A 20,252-nucleotide genomic window follows, 5' to 3' on the forward strand; every position below is an offset into this window, starting at 1 on the left:
CATATGCTTTTGAACCACTCTCAACCTATCCTCCGACCTTCAGCAATTTGTGCACATATACATACCCCCAGGTCTCTGTTCCTGCACCCCATTTAGAATTGTACTCTTTAGCTTATGTTGCCTCTCCTCGTTCGTCCTACCAAAATGTATCACTTTGCACTTTTCTAAGTTAAACTTCATCGACTACGTGTCCGCCATTCCACTAGCCTTGTCTATGTCTCTCCTTATCCTCCTCATCGTTCTCTATACTTACAAGTTTTGTGTCATTCGCAAATTTTGAAAGTGCCCTCACTGTACACCCAAGTCCAAATCATTAATATATATCAAGCAAAGCATTGGTCCTAGTACCGACCCCCGGGGATCACCACTGTATAACGTCCTACAGTCCGAATAACATGGAAACTCTCGTTGGCTGTTTGTATGGCGGCTACATTAAAGCTAACTCAACAGGCGGGTATCTGAAAATGTTTTTTATGCTTTTTACCCCATGTCAATACTGTGAAATCCTTGCTGCAAGACTCCCTTCACTTGGTTCACTGAAAAAAGCAATCAAGTGTTTATACTCCAATGACACCACCCAAGAGATACTCACAGAGCAGGACCTCAGTCGACTATTCTGTTTGTGGCCATTTTCTCTCAATTTCAATTCCTTTAAAAAAAATGGGAGCCGTCCATGCATTTTCCATTTATTCAAGGCTAGGTATAGGAAGTTGAGGCTAAACCACAGAACAAGTTTTAGCATCTAGACTCAAACACTAATAGGTTTCAAGTTGGGAAATCAGGTGTGTCTCCCCCCCACCCCCACCACTTTGCCATTTGCTTCTTTCCTGAAACGCGGCTCAGGTCGGAAACAGTTCCACAGGTGGCAGATGCCCTCCAGTCCCACAATCAAATGGCTATTCTTCACATGACCTAAAATTGGGAGTGGTGGCAGGATTTGATCTCCATAATCGAAGGAAGGATATACTTGTCTTGGAGGCGATGCAATGAAGATTCACTAGATAGCTCCTGGAATGAGAGGGCTGTCTTATGATGAGAGATTGTGTACAATGGGCCTATACTCTCAGAAGAATGATAGGTGATTTCAGTGAAACGTACAAAATTCTGAAGGGGATTGACAGAGTAGATGCCGAGAGGTTGTTTCCACTGGCTGGAGTGTCTAGAACCAGAGTAAGGGGTCGGCCATTTAAGACAGAGACGAGGAGGAATTTCTTCACTCAGAGGGTTGTGAATCTTTGGAATGATCTGCCCCAGAGGGCTGTGGATGCTGAGTCTCTGAATATATTCAAGGCAGAGTTAGATTATTGGAGGCTAGGGGAATCAAGGGATATGAAAATCGGGTGAGAAAGTGGAGGTCGATGATCGACCATGATCTTATTGAATGGCGGAGCAGGCTTGAGGGGCCGTATGGCCTACTCCAGCTCCTATTTCTTATGTTTGTCTGTGGAGGGCACCATAGGAGACATCTATCCCAACACACAAACTTTCCACTGAGTCGTTAGATACCAATCGAACGCAAGTGAATTTTCCCCCTTTCTAGCCCAGGAACACGGATGCCAATTGTACCGTCCCAACTACCGTCCCAATAGATCACTCAACACAGCTACAGATCAAACTTCTTAGCATGTAAACTCGGTGCCACACCAGGTGGCGTACTTACCCAATAAAGCCATAAGGTCAGCAGATTTACTTGTTTTTTAAATATAGAGATACAAATGGTGTGTATTTTCCAGCTAAATACTTGATGGCATTGTACTGGAATATTTTTAGCCAGCTGAAAGAATTGCCTACGGATGTAAAACAGCTTTACTCAAACTCAGATCATTGGGGAAGAGTAGCCAAATAAAATTTATTTTTTCGCGTTTCTCAACAACTCATAACAAAAATGGATCGATTCAATTCGAATCTGCTGGACATATCACAAACAACAGTCCTGCAACTCAACAGCTCGTAACAGATTAATCTAGCAGTGTAGTCACCATTTTGTTTGCATAAAGACATCTCATGATAAATTCTACACCCCAACCTTAAATAGAAGATATTCACTAACAAATCCAATAGGGAATTCAGGAGAAACTCCTTTACCCAGAGAGTGGTTAGAACGTGGAACTCGCTAACACGGAGTGGTTGAGGCGAATAGTACAGATGAATTTAAAGGGAAGCTACACAGACACACAGGGGAGAAGGAAATAGAAGGATATGTTGATTGGGGGTTAGATGAAGGATGGGAGGAGTCTCGTGTGGAGCATAAACACCGCAAGGACCTGTTGAACTGAATGGCCTGTTTCTGTGCTGTAAATACTTTGTACGTGGACTGAATTTGGAGCCTACAAAAGAGTCATTAGAAATGCAAGTCGAAAAACAGAAAAGCAACTGCTTTCATCTGGACTGCTACATAATAAAAGGGAGATCATCTTTCACTCACTGATGGCATCTAGCTCTCCCTTCTGGTCTTACTGGTACTTATACCCAGCCTATGAGGAGACACACTATATGTAACTTAGCCTGTGACAACACGGCAAAGTCCTGATAGCAGCTGAACTGGAATGTGCTGCCCATGGCCAGTCTTCTGCAAGTGAATTCCACACCCTATTCAGGAAATCACTGCAGCAGAATGCAGGTGGTTCTAAAAAGGAGAAAAGAAAAGACAAGGAAAGAGCAAGAGGTGAAAGAGCAAGAGGTGAAAGAGCAAGAGGTGAAAGAGCAAGAGGTGAAAGAGCAAGAGGTGAAAGAGCAAGAGGTGAAAGAGCAAGAGGTGAAAGAGCAAGAGGTGAAAGAGCAAGAGGTGAAAGAGCAAGAGGTGAAAGAGCAAGAGGTGAAAGAGCAAGAGGTGAAAGAGCAAGAGGTGAAAGAGCAAGAGGTGAAAGAGCAAGAGGTGAAAGAGCAAGAGGTGAAAGACAAATGGTCTTTGGAACACTTGGAATTATTAAACCATTGAAATGCAGATCACTTCCAATACTTGATTTTTCCAAGTTTATCACTTTTATGCTACTGAAAATTAAAGCAAAAAAATAAAGTTAAACGTGTGCATCTTTACATTTGCAAACAACTTTGTTTTAAATATATTCCCATTTCTTTAGAAATTTAAACAAGTATAGAAAAAAGGTACAGTACAATCATGTTCTTACTTTACAAACTATGACTCAAGGCGAGATGAAGTAACTCGTCAATCAAACACAATGTCACAATATTTCCTACTGGCCTCCTTACTTCCCACACGTTATTAAAATAAAGCTATAGCTCATCGTGTTTGAAAGGCTCTGCGCTGGGTTTGATAAAGACACCTTCCATTACTTTCCAGTAGTTGTCGACATCGGGGCTGAACGTGCCGTGAACTTCACGCTGGCCTCGGATTGGATGACCATATTGCTCTCCTGTTATTGTTAGAAAGGCCCCAGTGCCCGAGTGTTTGAAGCGCACATAGTCATCTCGCTTCCAACTTGTTCCGCTGCATTGCACGATCCAGACATCCAAGTCATCTCCTTCTCCATTCTCACCAAAAGCACTTACTTCCTACGTGGTAAAACAGTACAAGATTAGCAGTTATTCATACTCTAGGAAAGTCAACTCAAGATAAACTAGGTGGTAGAAACCAGCACCATTACGAATATGGGTAGGGAACGACTGGTACAGGTAGAACCACCCTTATCCGGCATCCTCAGAATCTGGCCTGTGCCGAATAAGGGATTTTACTGGACGTGAGGGAGGTCACGTGTTATAAGGGGAACAACGTTATACAAACCGTTTTTACAACTTTATTGGTGTCAATCATTGGTCAAAAACAGACCATGTCTTCATTTCTGTACCATAGCAACCAGTACACACATTGTGTACATTAAGCGTAATTTTTACAACTTTCATGAACTGCGATCCTCTCCAAACCCCCTCCCACCAGCGCTGCAGGTGGTTTAGAGATTTTGACAGGTGAGATTTTTCAATTATTTTTTTAATCTTTTAGAATAGTTTAAAGATTGTCTAATTTATTTTAAACATTTTAACAGTTTTAAAAGTTAATTAAAGCAATATAAAGACTTTAAAAATGTCTTGCATTTCTGAGCGGGTCGTGGTTGTGCAGTGTGTAATAGCATGGCCAGCAAATAAAAAGTAGCGACTTCTAAACTGTATGTACAAAGGAAAGGAGAAAATGTTTATAAGATTGATGGCCACAAAATTTCTGGTTTGGGGGAGGGTGCAAGTTGGCGGGGACAGGAATTGTTGGCTGTGCTGATGTATGACAGAACACATTGAAGAAGCAACTGCCCTCCTAGTGCAGCAGCATACAAATGACAGAATTAGGATGGGATGACAGCACTTGTCCTAAATTCCAAAACTCCTGCCCTCCCATCCATTTGAGAAGCTGAGCCTCTATGTAAAAGGTGCAGTTTGTCAGGACCCACTCACCAAGGTGGAAATATGTGGTTGAAAGTACACTGTTCAATGAAGATTGTTTGTGGAAACTTTTGGCCATATTTTTTGACTCACTACAATTGCTGGATAGCCTTTGCACTATTATTCTCGAGAAGCCATCCTCTACATTCTGCATTACCCTTGGAAAGCATTCTATCTCAACACAATTGCTGAGCTAGGTACCGAGTGCCTGACTTTAAAGTTGATCATAGACAACAACGTATCTCGACAAAGAGTGTTAAAAAGACAAGCCTGAAGGCTGCGTCTCTCAATGCAAGGAGTATTTGTAATAAGGTGGACAAATTAACTGCGCAGGCAGCTATTAACAAATATGATATAATTGGGTTTACAGAGACATGGCTCCAGGATGACCAAGGCTGGGAACTCAACATCCAGGGGCATTCAACATTCAGGAAGGATAGACAAAGGAAAAGGAGGTGGGTAGCATTGCTGGTTAAAGAGAAAATTAACACAATAGTAAGGAAGGACATTAGCTTCGATGATGTGGAATCTGTATGGTTGGGCTGCGGAATACCAAAGGGCAGAAAACACTAGTGGGAGTTGTGTACAGACGACCAAACAGTAGTAGTGAGGTTGGGGACAGCATCAAACAAGAAATTAGGGATGCGTGCAATAAAGGTACGGCAATTATCATGGGTGACTTTAATCTACATATAGATTGGGCTAACCAAACTGGTAGCAATACTATGGAGGAGGATTTCCTGGAGTGTATTAGGATGGTTTTCTAGACCAATATGTTGAGGAACCAACTAGTGAGCTGGCTATCCTGGACTGGGTGTTGTGTAATGAGAGAGGACTAATTAGCAATCTTGTTATGCGAGGCCCCTTGGGGAAGAGTGACTATAATATGGTAGAATTCTTTATTGAGATGGAGAGTGGCACAGTTAATTCAGAGACTAGGGTCCTGAACTTAAGGAAAGGTAACTTCGATGGTATGAGACGATGGCTAGAATAGACTGGCAAATCATACTTAAAGGATAGGCAATGGCAGACATTTATAGATCACATGGATGAACTTCAACAATTGTACATCCCTCTCTGGAGTAAAAATAAAACGAGGAAGGTGGATCAACCGTGGCTAACAAGGGAAATTAGGGAAAGTGTTAAATCCAAGGAAGAGGCATATAAATTGGCCAGAAAAAGCAGCAAACCTGAGGACTGGGAGAAATTTAGAATCCAGCAGAGGAGGACAAAGGGTTCAATTAGGAGGGGGAACATAGAGTATGAGGAAGCTTGCAGGGAACATAAAAACTGACAGCAAAAGCTTCTATAGATATGGGAAGAGAAAAAGGTTAGTGAAGACAACCCTTGACTGCAGGGTCCCTTGCAGGTGAATTTATAATGAGGAACAAAGAAATGGCAGACCAATTGAACAAATACTTTGGTTCTGTCTTCACTAAGGAAGACACGAATAGCCTTCCGGAAATACTAGGGGTCTGAGGGTCTAGCGAGAAGGAAGAAGTGAAATCCTTATTAGTCAGGAAATTGTGTTGGGGAAATTGATGGGACTGAAGGCCGATAAATCCCCAGTGCCTGATAGACTGCATCCCAGCTTACTTAAGGAACTGCCCCTAGAAATAGTGGATGCATTGGTGATCATTTTCCAATATTCTATTGACTCCGAATCAGTTCCTATGGACTGGAGGGTAGCTAATGTAACACCACTTTTTAAGAAAGGAGGGAGAGAGAAAACAGGGAATTATAAACCGGTTAGCCTGACATCGGTGGTGGGGAAAATGTTGGAATCAATTATTAAAGATGAAATAGCAGCGCATTTGGAAAGCAGTGACAGGATCGGTCCAAGTCAGCATGGATTTATGAAAGGGAAATCGTGCTTGACAAATCTTCTAGAATTTTTTGAGGATGTAACTAGTAGAGTGGACAAGGGAGAACTAGTGGATGTGGTGTAGTTGGACTTTCAAAAGGCTTTTGACAAGGGATTAGTGTGCAAAATTAAAGCACATGGTATTGGGGATAATGTATTAACGTGGATAGAGAACTGGTTGGTAGACAGGAAGCAGAGAGTCAGAATAAATGGGTCCTTTTCAAAACGGCAGGCAGTGACTAGTGGGGTGCCGCAGGGTTCAGTGCTGGGACCCCAGCTATTTACAATATACATTAATGATTTAGATGAAGGAATTGAGTGTAATATCTCCAAGTTTGCAAATGACACTAAGCTGGATGGCGGTGAGAACTGTGAGGAGGATGCCAAGAGGCTGCAGGGGGACTTGGACAGGTTAGGTGAATGGGCAAATGCATGGCAGATGGATAAATGTAAGATTATCCACTTTGGTGGCAAAAACAGGGAGGCAGAATATTATCTGAATGGTGACAGATTAGGAAAAGGGATGAGACCTGGGTGTCATGGTACATCAGTCACTGAAAGTTGGCATGCAGGTACAGCAGGTGGTGAAAAAGGTAAATGGTATGTTGGCCTTCATAGCTAGGGGATTTGAGTACAGGAGCAGGGAGGTCTTACTGCAGTTGTACAGGGCCTTGGTGAGGCCACACCTGGAATATTGTGTTCAGTTTTGGCCTCCTAATCTGAGGAAGGATGTTCTTGCTATTGAGTGAGTGCAGCGAAGGTTCACCAGACTGATTCCCGGGATAGCAGGACTGACATATGAGGAGAGACTGGATCAACTGGGATTGTAATCACTGAAGTTTAGAAGAATGAGAGGGGATCTCATCGAAACATATAAAATTCTGACCGGACTGGACAGATTAGAGGCAGGAAGAATGTTCCCGAACCAGGGGTCACAGTTTAAGGATAAGGGGTAAGCCAGTTCGGACCGAGATGAGGAGAAACTTCTTCACTCAGGAGAGTTGTTAACCTGTGGAATTCTCTTCCACAGAAAGTTGGTGAGGCCAGTTCGTTAGATATATTCAAAAGGGAGTTAGATATGGCCCTTACAGCTAAAGGGATCAAGGGGTATGGAGAGAAAGCAGGAAAGGGGTACTGAGGTTGAATGATCAGCCATGATCTTATTGAATGGTGGTGCTGGCTCAAAGGGCCGAATGGCCTACTCCTGCACCTAATTTCTATCTTTCTATGTTACCTCAAATGTTATAAAAGTTGGAAGATTTGAATCTCTCATTACTTTGAGAGGAAGCTGCTTGTTTCCATTTCCTGCTGTTTATTTAGCTTGTGTTAAGCTTTTATTTTGCAGAACTCCTCAGCATCGACTGCTGCTTATGCTGAAAGCTATTGAGCTGTTTGAAGCAAAGTTTCAGGTAGATGCGCACAGAATGCAGGCTGTACGGCTGCTTTATCTCACGCAGAACTTTCGTGCCCTATTCCTGGGCAGATCTCTTAAAAGTCGGAATTTTGCATGAGAACTTATCGCACGGGCAAGACCTGTCGAGCTCCAGCTGGGCAGGTCGGAAAAGCCGGTTTTCAGCGCATGCGCGTTGTGCGCTGAAAACCAGTTTTTCCAATGCCTTCCCGGATCCGTAGAAACTTCGTATGGACCCGGGACATCTGAATTTCAGGACCACTATTTATAACCAAAGCAATGATTTCAGCTGCCATGCTCCAGATGCTAAACATTGAAATCCAGCCTCTCGGCACTTCTTAAAATTATTGTACCTGGTTTCCAGAGAGTGGGGACACAAAGTGGTGACTGTGCAAGTTCCTTCCAGTGTTGACGTGTGTCAGTCGTATCAATTGTCCACATTTGATGGGTTTTCCTCGCTGACAAACCTGGCCTGGTTTTCCTCTCACTGTCCAGTAGCTGTTGCTGTCATCTGACAACTCCACCCCAGTCACAGACTGCTGGCCACTTCCTTTTGAGAATTAAGAGAGTGATCACAGCATAAATAAGATTTTAAAAACAGCTTTGAAAATTATAAAAAGGCTAGGAAACAATTACAACTTCAAAATATGTAAAGTGTAAATTATATAGCCATTTTGTAAAGATTATTCCACATTTATTCCTCCCCTCTCTTCACCGTTATTATTCAATGTGTGAGCCTCGACAACTGGAGAAGGCGAGTGGGGCGGGAAAGAGATGAAATCAGCCAAACTCAATCCTCACATCACTCCGTTAATTCATTGCAGGCAGAGGACGGAACCCCAAAGCTCTCCCTTCTGATCTTAATACACTTACGTTGGTGATCATACATAGTTATTAAGAGAAATACTTTGTGTAAAATTAAACCTGTGACAATCCTGAAGTACTGGAATGGAAAGCGCTACCCATGGCCAGAGAAGAGGAACGAACATGGGAGTATTCACGGGATGAAAAGAATGTAGAGCTCTGGGAATAAACAATTGAACCAGAGAGAATTTTTACAGAAGGCTGGGCACTGGCAGCACTTATTGGAGTGGGGAGTGGAGGGATATTATACCTGGGATCACAAAACCCTGTAAGTAATCATAAGACGGAGCGCTTAAGAGGGACATAAGAAATAGGAGCAGGAGCAGGCCATTTGGCCCCTCGAGCCTGCTCCACCATTCAACAAGATCATGGCTGATCATCTACCTCAACTCCACTTTCCTGCACTATCCCCATATCCCCATGAGGAGAGACTGGATTGACTGGGCCTGTATTCACTGGAGTTAAGAAGGATGAGAGGAGATCTCATAGAAACATATAAAACTCTTGACGGGATTGGACAGGTTAGATGCAGGAAGAATGTTCCCAATGTTGGGAAAGTCCAAAACCAGAGGACATAATCTAAGGATAAGGGGTAAGCCATTTAGGACTGAGATGAGGAGAAACTTCTTCACGCAGAGTTATTAACCTGTGGAATTTCCTACCGCAGACAGTTGTTGAGGCCAGTTCATTGGATATATTCAAGAGAGTGTTAGATATGGCCCTTACGGCTGAAGGAATCAAGGGGTGTGGAGAGAAAGCAGGAAAGGGGTACTGAGGTGAATGATGAGCCATGATCATATTGAATGGCGGTGCAGGCTCAAAGGGCCAAATGGCCCACTCCTGCATCTATTTTCTACGTTTCAATCCCTTGATTCCCTTAATATCCAAAAATCTATTGATCTCTGTCTTGAATATACTCAACGACTGAGCCGCCACAGCCCTCTGGGGTAGAGAATTCAAAAGATTCACCACCCTCTGAGTAAAGAAGTTTCTCCTCATCTCGGTCCTAAATGACCGATCCCTTATTCTAAGACTGCGACCCCTGGTTCTAGACTCCTCAGCCAGTGAAAACATCGTCCCTGCATCTACCCTGTAAGAATTTAGAATATTTCAATGAGATCTTCTAAACTCTAGAGAATATAGGCCTGGTCTACTCAATCTCTCCTCATAGGATAATCCAACCCGTCCCAGGAATCAGTCTGGTGAACCTTCGTTGCACTCCCTCTATGGCAAGTATATCCTTCCTTAGGTAAGGAGACCAAAACTGTACACAAGGGACCTTAGGAGGACAGCAGATTGGCGTGTCGGGGCAGAAGCAGGAGGGGTTGCAGGAGTCTGTGGGCTTTCAAGGGCAGGGAAGCTGGCGAGAGGGGCAGGAAGCACTCCTTCCCTTCAGTCTTGAGACAAATGGAGACTGAAAGCATCGAGTGGGGAAATGGGGCTGCAAAGCAGCACGCATAGGGCTGTACGTTCCAGGAAACAGGTCTCAAACCAAATATGAGCAAAAGGCAGCCAGAACTGAACATGTAGCATACTAGAGATGTTAATGTACAGTTGAGATATATATGGTAAATAGTTCACATCTTAATAGCATTTCAGCATCATGGAATGCAAACTAAAAAATTAAATGGATGGCCTGGCTGTTAAGAATCTTTCCACAGTTGCCAGTAATATAAAAGGCGACAGTATATAAAAAGAAACTCTCTCTCTCCGAATGCAGCACTAACATTAATGATCACATCACATCCTGTATCTCTACATGAAACCTGGATTCAAATCTTGCAAAGCTTACAAAAATGTAATTAAACTACACAAGTTTTGCATTCATTTTTTTTTTGCATGAAAAGTTTTACCAATCTGTAAAATCTGAAAACAAAGATTTGATTCAATGAGTCGGGAGTTTCACGTTACTAACACTACCAGGAAGCGCTTATTCAAATGATTAAACATCTGCATGAAACAGAAAAAGGGGAAGAGCAATAAAGCAAGCAACCCCAAAGATAGCACAAGAAAAAAAAACACATTTGCCGAATGATCCAGAATAAGCTCAACTCTACATTCACACTTCAGAATGTAAAACCTGGAGCAATAAAAGGTTCAATGAGCCAACACCATCCATAGGTAACACCATTATTTTACCATGGACCTCACCGCTGCCGTCACCAACATCACTTGCTGATTCCTGCTTTAATAATAACCACCCCCAAAATAATTCAACAGTGCAAGTAGTTACTATTTCTATAACCTTCAAATGCCTTTCTGAACAGCTTAATTCTCCTTTAAAGATGTCGACGGACTACTAATCGACTACCTTCTCTGGGAGTCTGTTCAATGTGTCTACTCTACTGTAAGAAAATACTCCACGTGGTAGCGAGTTCCACATTCTAACCACTTTCAGGGTAAAGAACTTTCTGCTGAATTCCCTATTGGATTTATTTGTCACTATCTTACATTTATGACCCCAATTTTGGTCTCCCCTACAAGTGGAAACACCTTCTCTATGCCTACCCTATCAAACTCTTTCATAATCTTAAAGACCTCTATCAGGTCACCCCTTAACCTTCGCTTTTCGAAAGAAAAGAGCACCAGCCCGTTCAATCTTTCCCGATAGGTACAACTTCTGGCATCATCCTTGCAAATCTATTTTTGCACCTTCTCCAGTACCTCTATATCCATTTTGTAATATGGGGACCAGAAGTTTGCACAGTACTCCAAAAGTGGTCTATTCAAGGTTCTATACAAGTCTAACACAACTGTTCTGCTTTTCAATTCTATTCCTCCTACCAAAATGTACAACCTCACAGTTATCTATATTGGAATTAATTTGCCATTTATACAGGTGTTTTAACATCTTCTTGCATTTTGCCTCCCAATTTGGATATTGTAATCTGTGCTGAATTCAAACAAAGTCCATTTAAAGAAACAACTTTACAAACTGATTCTTTCTGGCGATAAGCTTTTAATCTGCCGCGTTTTTGTGGTCAGGCACCTGCGCCCAAGATATTCCGGTTAGAAAAATTCTATCCAAGAAGCAGATCGTATCCACTGCTTATTTAAATACTTTTGATTTGAATCAGAACACAGAATTCTGGAATGAATTCAAAGTCACTTGTACAGGTCTCCTTGCAGCAAGGGAACAGGTTACTCCATCAGGGACCAAGTGTTCTTTCAATCACACCATCAGAACTCATTGCCAACTGTAACATTCCAGCTTCACTGAAGGTTGAACAAATTATTCCCTAACTGCTGGATTATAAGTAAAACTCTTGATTGGAGCTTCATTAACCAGATACCTTTAGAACAAGTGCCTCTTATTATGACCGACAGCGAAATGCCTGGAAGAACTGTGACATACGGAATGGATTCCTTATAGGAGGAGCCCGCAGTACAACCTGAAGGATCAATCTTTCCTCGCAAACAGTGGGCAACCATCAACCGCCTCAGAACCGGTCACGGTCAATGCTGCCACCTTCTCCATAGGTGGAAGATTAAAGCATCCCCATCATGCCGCACCTGGAGTACTGCGTGCAGTTTTGATCACCTTACTTAAGGAAGGATATACTAGCTTTGGAGGGGGTACAGAGACAATTCACTCGGCTGATTCCAGAGATGAGGGGGTTACCTTATGATGATAGATGGAGTAGACTGGGTCTTTACTCGTTGGGAGTTCAGAAGGATGAGGGGGGATCTTATAGAAACATTTAAAATAATGAAAGGGATAGACAAGATAGAGGCAGAGAGGTTGTTTCCACTGGTCGGGGAGACTAGAATTAGGGGGCACAGCCTCAAAATACGGGGGAGCCAATTTAAAACCGAGTTGAGAAGGAATTTCTTCTCCCAGAGGGTTGTGAATCTGTGGAATTCTCTGCCCAAGGAAGCAGTTGAGGCTAGCTCATTGAATGTATTCAAGTCACAGATAGATTTTTAACCAATAAGGGAATTAAGGGTTACGGGGAGCGGGCAGGTAAGTGGAGCCGAGTCCACGGCCAGATCAGCCATGATCTTGTTGAATGGCGGAGCAGGCTCGAGGGGCTAGATGGCCTACTCCTGTTCCTAATTCTTATGTTCTTATGTTATGTATGCGACTGTGGAGCTCCTAATCAGACCCTGGAGCACATCATTGAGCATTGCCCTCGGAGGGAATTCACAGGCAGCCTGCACCAGAAGCTTTGGCCTGGATAGCCGACTTAGATATTGACATTTGATCTGCTACCATATGAAAGAAGATTCTGTACTTTGAAATAAAGAGGTGGAAAACAGGCCAGACTCCACAGCAATGCTCCGCTAAGTTTTTTTTGGTACGGCTGCGCGACCCAAGTTTCCATTTAAAAGCTGCTGAGCGGACTTTGCGGGACCTCCAGGCCATTGTGCGGCCACATAGCTTAACAGGAACATTGTTCCACATGTAACAACACCCAGCTCCACCTCACAATCACCTCTCTCAACCCCTCCACTGTCCGTGTTGTCAAAATGCACATTCGACATCCATTCCTCGATGAGCAGAAATTTCCTACAATGGGCCATCGTCTTCGGCCCCCGCAACAAACGCCGTTCATTCGCCACCGACTCTACTCCCCGACCACTGGCTCAGGCGCTTCTCAACCGCGCCGTCCTGTTTGGCCCCGAGCTGAGCTTCCGACTCCATGACCTCTCCATCCCCTACTTCCACACAATGCTGACAATTATTAATGCTAACACAAATTACTAACAGGAATTGTTAAAGGCAACCGATGGGCTCAGTTGACAAGTGAAGCAGCCAGCATGAGGCTGCGCCGCGTATTCGGAACAGGTCCCCAATATAATCCCTGCCCTGCCCCGAGTTAGACAACTTAGGCCAAATAAGGAGTAGGGTACGAGAACTGGCACCATTGCCCCAGGGAGGAGGGGTGCTGCAAATGGTACCAATGCCCCAGGGAAGGGGGTGCAGCAATTGGCAGCATTGTCCCAAGGAGGTGGGGGTGCTGCAATTGGCACCAATGCCCCAGGAAGGGTGGGGGGGGGGGGTGCTGCAATTGGCACCAATGCCCCAGGAAGGGTGGGGGGGGGGGGTGCAGCAATTGGCAGCATTGTCCCAAGGAGGTGGGGGTGCTGCAATTGGCACCAATGCCCCAGGGAGGGTGGGGTGCTGCAATTGGCACCAATGCCCCAGGGAGGGGGGAGGCTGTGTTGCAATTGGCACCAATGCCCCAGGGAAAGGGTGGGGGGGGGTTTGCAATTGACACCAATGCCCCAGGGAAGGGGGGGGGGGTGTTGCAATTGACACCAATGCCCCAGGGAGGGGGGTTTGCAATTGACACTAATGCCCCAGGGAGGGGGGGGGGGTGCTGCAATTGGCACCAATGCCCCAGGGAGGGGGGGGTACTGCAATTGGCAGCATTGCCCCAGGGAGGTTGGGGGGGGGGGGGCGGGATATGGGTCAAGTTCCTGATCACTATCCAATGAGCGAGGCTACGAAAGCAGCGGCAGTGGTGCCACCCCGTGTAGAATATAGCCGGCGATTGAAGAGCTATTCGCCTGTGGGGGGCATCGCCGCCGCGGTGTCAAGGAGCGCGGCCACCCGGGGGTTGGGGGGGGGGGGAGGGAGACTCGGGCGCTGCTTACCCGAGCCGTACTTCACATCGTGCGAATGCAGGCGGACGTCGTGCTGGTTGTTGAGCAGCTTGACCACGGAGCCGCAAGTCACGTAGTGCAGCGCGGAGGCGGAGACCGAGGCCGAGGCCGCGGCGAGCAGCGCGCACAGGGCGAGCACCAGGCCGGAGCTCCACGCTGGGGCAGCGACCCTGACCATGGCGCGACGAGCGGCCGTTTGTTGTCGTTCCTTTTCCCAGCCCGCGCTCCCGGCAACGCCCCGCCCACCGCTCGTGCGCCCGCTCGAAAAGCACCGCACCGCTCAACCAATCAGTGGCTGCCAGCCCTCCCACCGCGCGCCGCCAACGTCCCGCCCACCTCTCGCGCTCAACCAATCAGCAGCTGCCAAGCCCGCCCCGCCTCGCCCACCACTCGCGCGCGCCGGCACAGCTCAACCAACCAGCGGCTGCCAGCACCTGACAGGGAGGCGGGACCGCAGCCGGCGGCGGACGAGTTGGCCGTCCTCCCTTCCCCCCACCCACCCCGCCTCACACCGAGAGTCGCGCGCTGACTACGAGCCTTGCTATTGGTGCGTTGGCCGTGTCAATCAATGCTGGGCTGCAGCCCTCACATATCATTGGATGTTCGACCCGCCCCCCCCCCCCCTTCCGCGCTGGCTGGGGGCGAAACCAAGCACACGTTGGGTCACACGTCGCCTTTTCCGATTGGATGTTGCGGAGGAGCCGTCGGTCAAGAGGAAAACCAATGGCTGGTGAGTTTTCTGGCCGGCCGACCTTCAGAGAAGATGCTCCAGGAGATGCAGCCGCTGACTTCCCACCGCCCAGGGCCCAAACACCCCTCCCACAGTCAGCCCTGGCTCAGCGGGCAGCACTCCCGCCTCGGGTCAATCCCGCTCCAGGGACCTCAGGCTGACTCTCCCAGTGCAGTACTGAGGGAGCGCCGCACTGTCGGAGGAGCGGTACTGAGGGAGCGCCGCACTGTCGGAGGGGCGGTACTGAGGGAGTGCCACACTGCGTTGTCGGAGGGACAGTACTGTCGGAGGGGCAGTACTGAGGGAGCGCCGCACTGTCGGAGGGGCAGTAATGAGGGAGCCCCGCACTGTCGGAGGGGCAGTACTGAGGGAGCGCCGCACTGTGGGAGGGGCAGTACTGAGGGAGCGCCGCACTGTCGGAGGGGCAGTAATGAGGGAGCCCCGCACTGTCGGAGGGGCAGTACTGAGGGAGCGCCGCACTGTGGGAGGGGCAGTACTGAGGGAGCGCCGCACTGTCGGAGGGGCAGTAATGAGGGAGCGCCGCACTGTCGGAGGGGCAGTAATGAGGGAGCGCCGCACTGTGGGAGGGGCAGTAATGAGGGAGCGCCGCACTGTCGGAGGGGCAGTACTGAGGGAGCGCCGCACTGTGGGAGGGGCAGTAATGAGGGAGCGCCGCACTGTGGGAGGGGCAGTACTGAGGGAGCGCCGCACTGTCGGAGGGACGGTACTGAGGGAGTGCCGCACTGTCGGAGGGGCAGTACTGAGGGAGCCCTGCACTGTCGGAGGGGCAGTACTGAGGGAGTGCCGCACTGTCGGATGGAGCGCCGCACTGTCGGAGGGGCGGTACTGAGGGAGCGCCGCACTGTCGGAGGGGCGGTGCTGAGGGAGCGCCGCACTGTCGGAGGGGCGGTACTGAGGGAGCGCCGCAATATCGGAGGGGCGGTGCTGAGGGAGCGCCGCACTGTCGGAGGGGCGGTGCTGAGGGAGCGCCGCACTGTCGGAGGGGCGGTACTGAGGGAGTGCCGCACTGTCGGAGGGGCAGTACTGAGGGAGTGCCGCACTGTCGGAGGGACAGTGCTGAGGGAGTGTTGCACTGTCAGAGGGGCAGTACTGAGAGAGCACTGTTGGAGGGGCCCTCTTTCGGATAGGACGTTAAACTGAGGCCCCGTCTGCGCGCTCAGGTGGGCATTCAAAGATCCCATGGCACTATTTCAAAGAAGAATAGGGGAGTTATGGTTCAGAGAAGGTTCACAAGGTTTATTATAATGTAAATGGAGAAAAATTGCAAAGTGCTGCAGTATAGAGGAACCTTGTGCATGAAACACAAAGATAGAATGCAGGTACAACAAGTGATCAGGAGGGCCAATAGGGGGTTATGGGGAGCGGGCAGGGAAGTGGAGCTGAGTTCATGAGCGGATCAGGCACGTAGTAAATGGCGAAGCAGGCTCGAGGGGCCTTATGGCCTGCTCCTGCTCCTATTTCTTATGTTATATTTATTGCAAGGGGGATAGAGTACAAAAGCAGAGAATCAAAGAGCAAGTTATTATTTAAATGGAGAAAGATTGCAAAGTGCCGCAGTACAGCGGGACCTGGGGGTCCTGGTGCATGAAACACAAAAGGATAGTGTGCAGGTACAGCAAGTGATCAGGAAGGCCAATGGTATCTTAGCCTTTATTGCAAAGGGTTGGAGTATAAAAGCAGGGAAGTCTTGCTACAGTTGTACAGGGCATTGGTGAGGCCACACCTGGAATACTTCGTGCAGTTTTGGTTTACATATTTACGAAAGGATATAATTGCTTTGGAGGCAGTTCAGAGAAGGTTCACTAGGTTGATTCTAGGGATGAGGGGGTTGACTTAGGAGGAAAGGTTGAGTAGGTTGGACCACTACTCATTGGAGTTTAGCAGAATGAGAGGCGATCTTATTGAAACATATAAGATTCTGAGGGGACTTGACAAGGTGGATGCAGAGAGGATGTTTCCCCTCGCGGGGGAATCTGGAACTGGAGGCATAGTTTCAGAATAAGGGGTCGCCCATTTAAAACTGAAATGAGGAGAAATTTCTTCTCCCAGAGGGTCGTAAATCTGTGGAATTCTCTGCCCCAGAGAGCTGTGAAGGTTGGGTCATTGAATATATTTAAGGTGGAGATAGACAGATTTTTGAGCGATAAGGGAGTAAAGGGTTATTGGAAGTGGAGCTGAGGCCAAGATCAGATCAGCCATGATCTTATTGAATGGCGGAGCAGGCTAGAGGTGCCAAATGGCCTACTCCCGCTCCTATTTCTTATGTTCTTATTATTCCCGGTGTCCTGGCCAATATTTATCCCTCAATCAACATAACAAAAGAGATAATCTGGTCATTATCACATTGTTGTTTGTGGGAGCTTGCTGTGTGCAAATTAGCTGCCGTGTTTCCCACATTACAACAGTGACTACACTCCAAAAGTACTTCATTGGCTGTAAAGCGCTTTGAGACATCCGGTAGTCGTGAAAGGCGCTATATAAATGCAAGTCTTTCCAGGTGAAACAACGATTTACTTGTACTACTTACAATTTAGTAAAAAAGGGGCTGTGTCCAAAATCCAGACTCCGGACCGAGTGGTGGCAGGGTCATCCGGAATCCGGACCTACCAACCTCGGGGGGGCCCCGTCGCTGCCCTTACCCCGCCACCGCTCGCCTTGTCCCGCTCGCCGCCACTACCCTTACTTCGGGGCCCTGCCGCTGCCTGACCTCGGGGCCTACTCACTGGCCCGCCCCAACACCTCCTCTGCAACAGGGCCCGCCGGCCTGAATACTTCCTTAGCGGCAGGACCCGCCCGAACAGTTCCACGGCGGTGGGATGCCCCCCCCCCCCCCCCCCCGCCCCCCATTTCTGACATTCCGAATTCCGGAAATACCTGAACCTGGGCTCAGGTGCTTCCGGATTCGTGATGTCAGAAAGACGTTCCAAAGTCTGGCAAAACACACAATCCGGAACGAGCTCGGTCCCAAGGGTGCCGGATTCAGGACGCTCCACCTGTACTGTATTCGCTGCTCACGATTCAGTCTCCTCTACATTTGGTGAGCGCTTTGCGGAACACCACCATTCAGTCCGTAAGCGTGACCCCAAGCTTCCGGTCGCCTGTCACTTTAATTATCTGCTCCACTCACACCCTGACCTCTCTGTCCTCGGCCTCTTACACTTTTCAAACGAAGCTAAGGTCGAGGGACAGCACCTCATCCTTCGATCAGGCACTTTACAGCCTTCCAGACTTAACATCGAGTTCAACAATTTCAGATCATAACCTCTGCCCCATTTTTTCAGGCGGCAGCTGTTTATGATTCTGCCATCTACATTTGCAACATTTAATCACTCCTGCCTTCCACCCTATCACAGACCGTCCATTTTGTTCTTTCATCCCCTCTCACCCCCTTTCCCAGCCTCTGCAGCTGCTTAAAATCTGTTACATCTCTAATGTTTACAGTTCTGAGGAAAGGACACAGACCTGAAACGTTAACTGTTTCTCTCTCCACGGATGCTGTCTGGCCTGCTGAATGCTTCTAGCATTTTCTGTTTTTGTTTCAAAGAAGGTTTGTTGCCAGGAGCAGGAATGGGTTCTGGCCATTGGGTAAAAGACTTGCATTTATATAACGCCTTTCACGACCACCGGACGTCTCAAAATGCTTTACAGCCAATGAAGTACTTTTGGCGTGTAGTCACTCTTGTAATATATCTGAAACCATCACTGAAAGTCATAGAAACCAGAATCTTGAGCACAAAAATCTAGGCTGACATTCCAGTGCGGTGCTGAGGGAGTGCTACACTGATGGAGGTGCCGTCTTTCGGATAAGAAGCTAAACCGAGGCCCCCATCTGCTGGATATAGAAAGATCCCATGGCACTATTTCGAAGAAGAGCAGGTGAGTTCTCCCTGGTGTCCTGACCAATATTTATCCCTCAATCAACACAACAAAAAAAAAACAGATTATCTGGTCATTATCACATTGCTGTTTGTGGGAGCTTGCTGTGTGCAAATTGGCTGCTGCGTTTCCCACATTACAACAGTGACTATACTTCAAAAAGTGTTTCATTGACGGTAAAGTGCTTTGGGATGTCCTGAGGTGAAATGTGCTTTATAAATACAAATATTTCTTTTCATTTGTAAGATGTAAGGTCCTGGCTGACGTTCCCCCCCCCCCCCCCCCCCCCCCCCAAAGCTGTGCAGATGCACAACTAATTGCCGGTCCCACGCAGCCCGGTACCGACTTTTCTTACGTTCAGTTTTGCGCATGGCCCGTTAAAGGGGTCGTGCACTTTATTAAAAAAAAACATTCGGGTGAACATTGGTCCTGCATGTAGATCCTTGGCACTGACATACTGGAAGGGATTTGTTTCGGGTTGGGAGAAAAGGAGTGGGTAAGAAAGCAACAGATATTCCAATCACAGAGGAAGTTTGTGGGTTGACGGGCCTGCGTGCTACTTAATAGAAAAACAGAGTCCTAATGTGTTGAGGCATAATGTAGTTTGACTATTTTAAAGGAGCTATAGAAATACATTTTCCATACCTTGGGAGCCTACTATCAGCAAGGGAAGACATCTCTGATGAGGTCCAGTGTGCCAGCACAGCTTTTGGTCGCCTGAGGAAGGTGGTGTTTGAAGATCAGGACGTCAAATCTGGCACCAAACTTATGGGGTCCGAAATTGATGAAGGCTTCCGCCCGCCCAAGTGCTGCCCAAAGGACATATGATGGCCGCCGAGGTACCTGACGGTTCTTTGGGTGGGATTTTCATTACCAAGGTCCTTCGAAGGTCGGCAGGCGGCTAATGAGGGACTTACGCCGCCATTCTGGGAGGCAGCCAGCGGGAGCTCTCATTCTCGGCCCAAGTGTCGTCGAGGATGGAGTCGGGCCCACGGAGGGTCAAAGACCAAAAAATAAAAATCATTAGCAAAAAATAAAAAAACTATTGGAAGACCTTCAGAGGACCCCATCCAGGTAAGTCGCTGTGGGAAAAAAACAAATAAAAAATGTTCACTAACCTTTTTTCCATGATTTTCCTACTTAACCGTCGGTAACAGAACAGCCTCCAGCCAGCGGGTCTACCCCTGTTCTACTGCCCGCATCAGTATTGCCATCTCGGCGGGCAGGTGTCCACTTACGCTACTCAGTCATCCGCTGACGTTGGCAGGCGCTTCCCGGCGCCTCTCCCTTCCCACCTGCTCCAGGCCACGTCGAAGGTGGCACTGGACGGATGTTGCAGAGGAATGTCGGCGGCGGCAGCGGACAGTAAGTTCAACAATTTCGGACCCATAGTCTCAGGGTAGTAGTGATACCTGCCCTCCTTTGTGACTCAGAGATGTGGACCATATACAGTAGACACCTCAAAGCGCTGGATAAGTACCAGCAAC

General features: G+C 47.5%; 1 protein-coding gene across 1 annotated transcript; it reads right to left on the reverse strand.

Moving 5' to 3' along the window:
• Positions 1 to 1,830: 1,830 nt before the first annotated feature.
• sdf2l1 (stromal cell-derived factor 2-like 1) lies at positions 1,831 to 14,386 on the reverse strand. The gene is made up of 3 exons (XM_070888047.1): positions 14,130 to 14,386; positions 8,018 to 8,214; positions 1,831 to 3,513 (listed from the first exon to the last, which is right to left on the reverse strand). The coding sequence occupies exons 1-3, from the start codon at positions 14,314 to 14,316 to the stop codon at positions 3,235 to 3,237; spliced, it is 663 nt and encodes a 220-aa protein (XP_070744148.1). The 5' UTR covers positions 14,317 to 14,386; the 3' UTR covers positions 1,831 to 3,234.
• Positions 14,387 to 20,252: the final 5,866 nt, after the last annotated feature.

This window comes from Pristiophorus japonicus, chromosome 8 (assembly GCF_044704955.1).
Source record: "Pristiophorus japonicus isolate sPriJap1 chromosome 8, sPriJap1.hap1, whole genome shotgun sequence".
Classification (NCBI taxonomy): domain Eukaryota; kingdom Metazoa; phylum Chordata; class Chondrichthyes; family Pristiophoridae; genus Pristiophorus; species Pristiophorus japonicus.

Bases quoted from the DNA above. Each gene is read 5' to 3' on its own strand.
- sdf2l1 (XM_070888047.1), bottom strand. From the start codon at position 14,316: ATGGTCAGGGTCGCTGCCCCAGCGTGGAGCTCCGGCCTGGTGCTCGCC. The intron at 8,215-14,129 runs GTAAGCAGCGCC...AATTCTCAAAAG, and splicing joins CGATGTGAAGTACGGCTCGG to GAAGTGGCCAGCAGTCTGTG. The intron at 3,514-8,017 runs GTACAATAATTT...TTTACCACGTAG, and splicing joins CCCCACTCTCTGGAAACCAG to GAAGTAAGTGCTTTTGGTGA.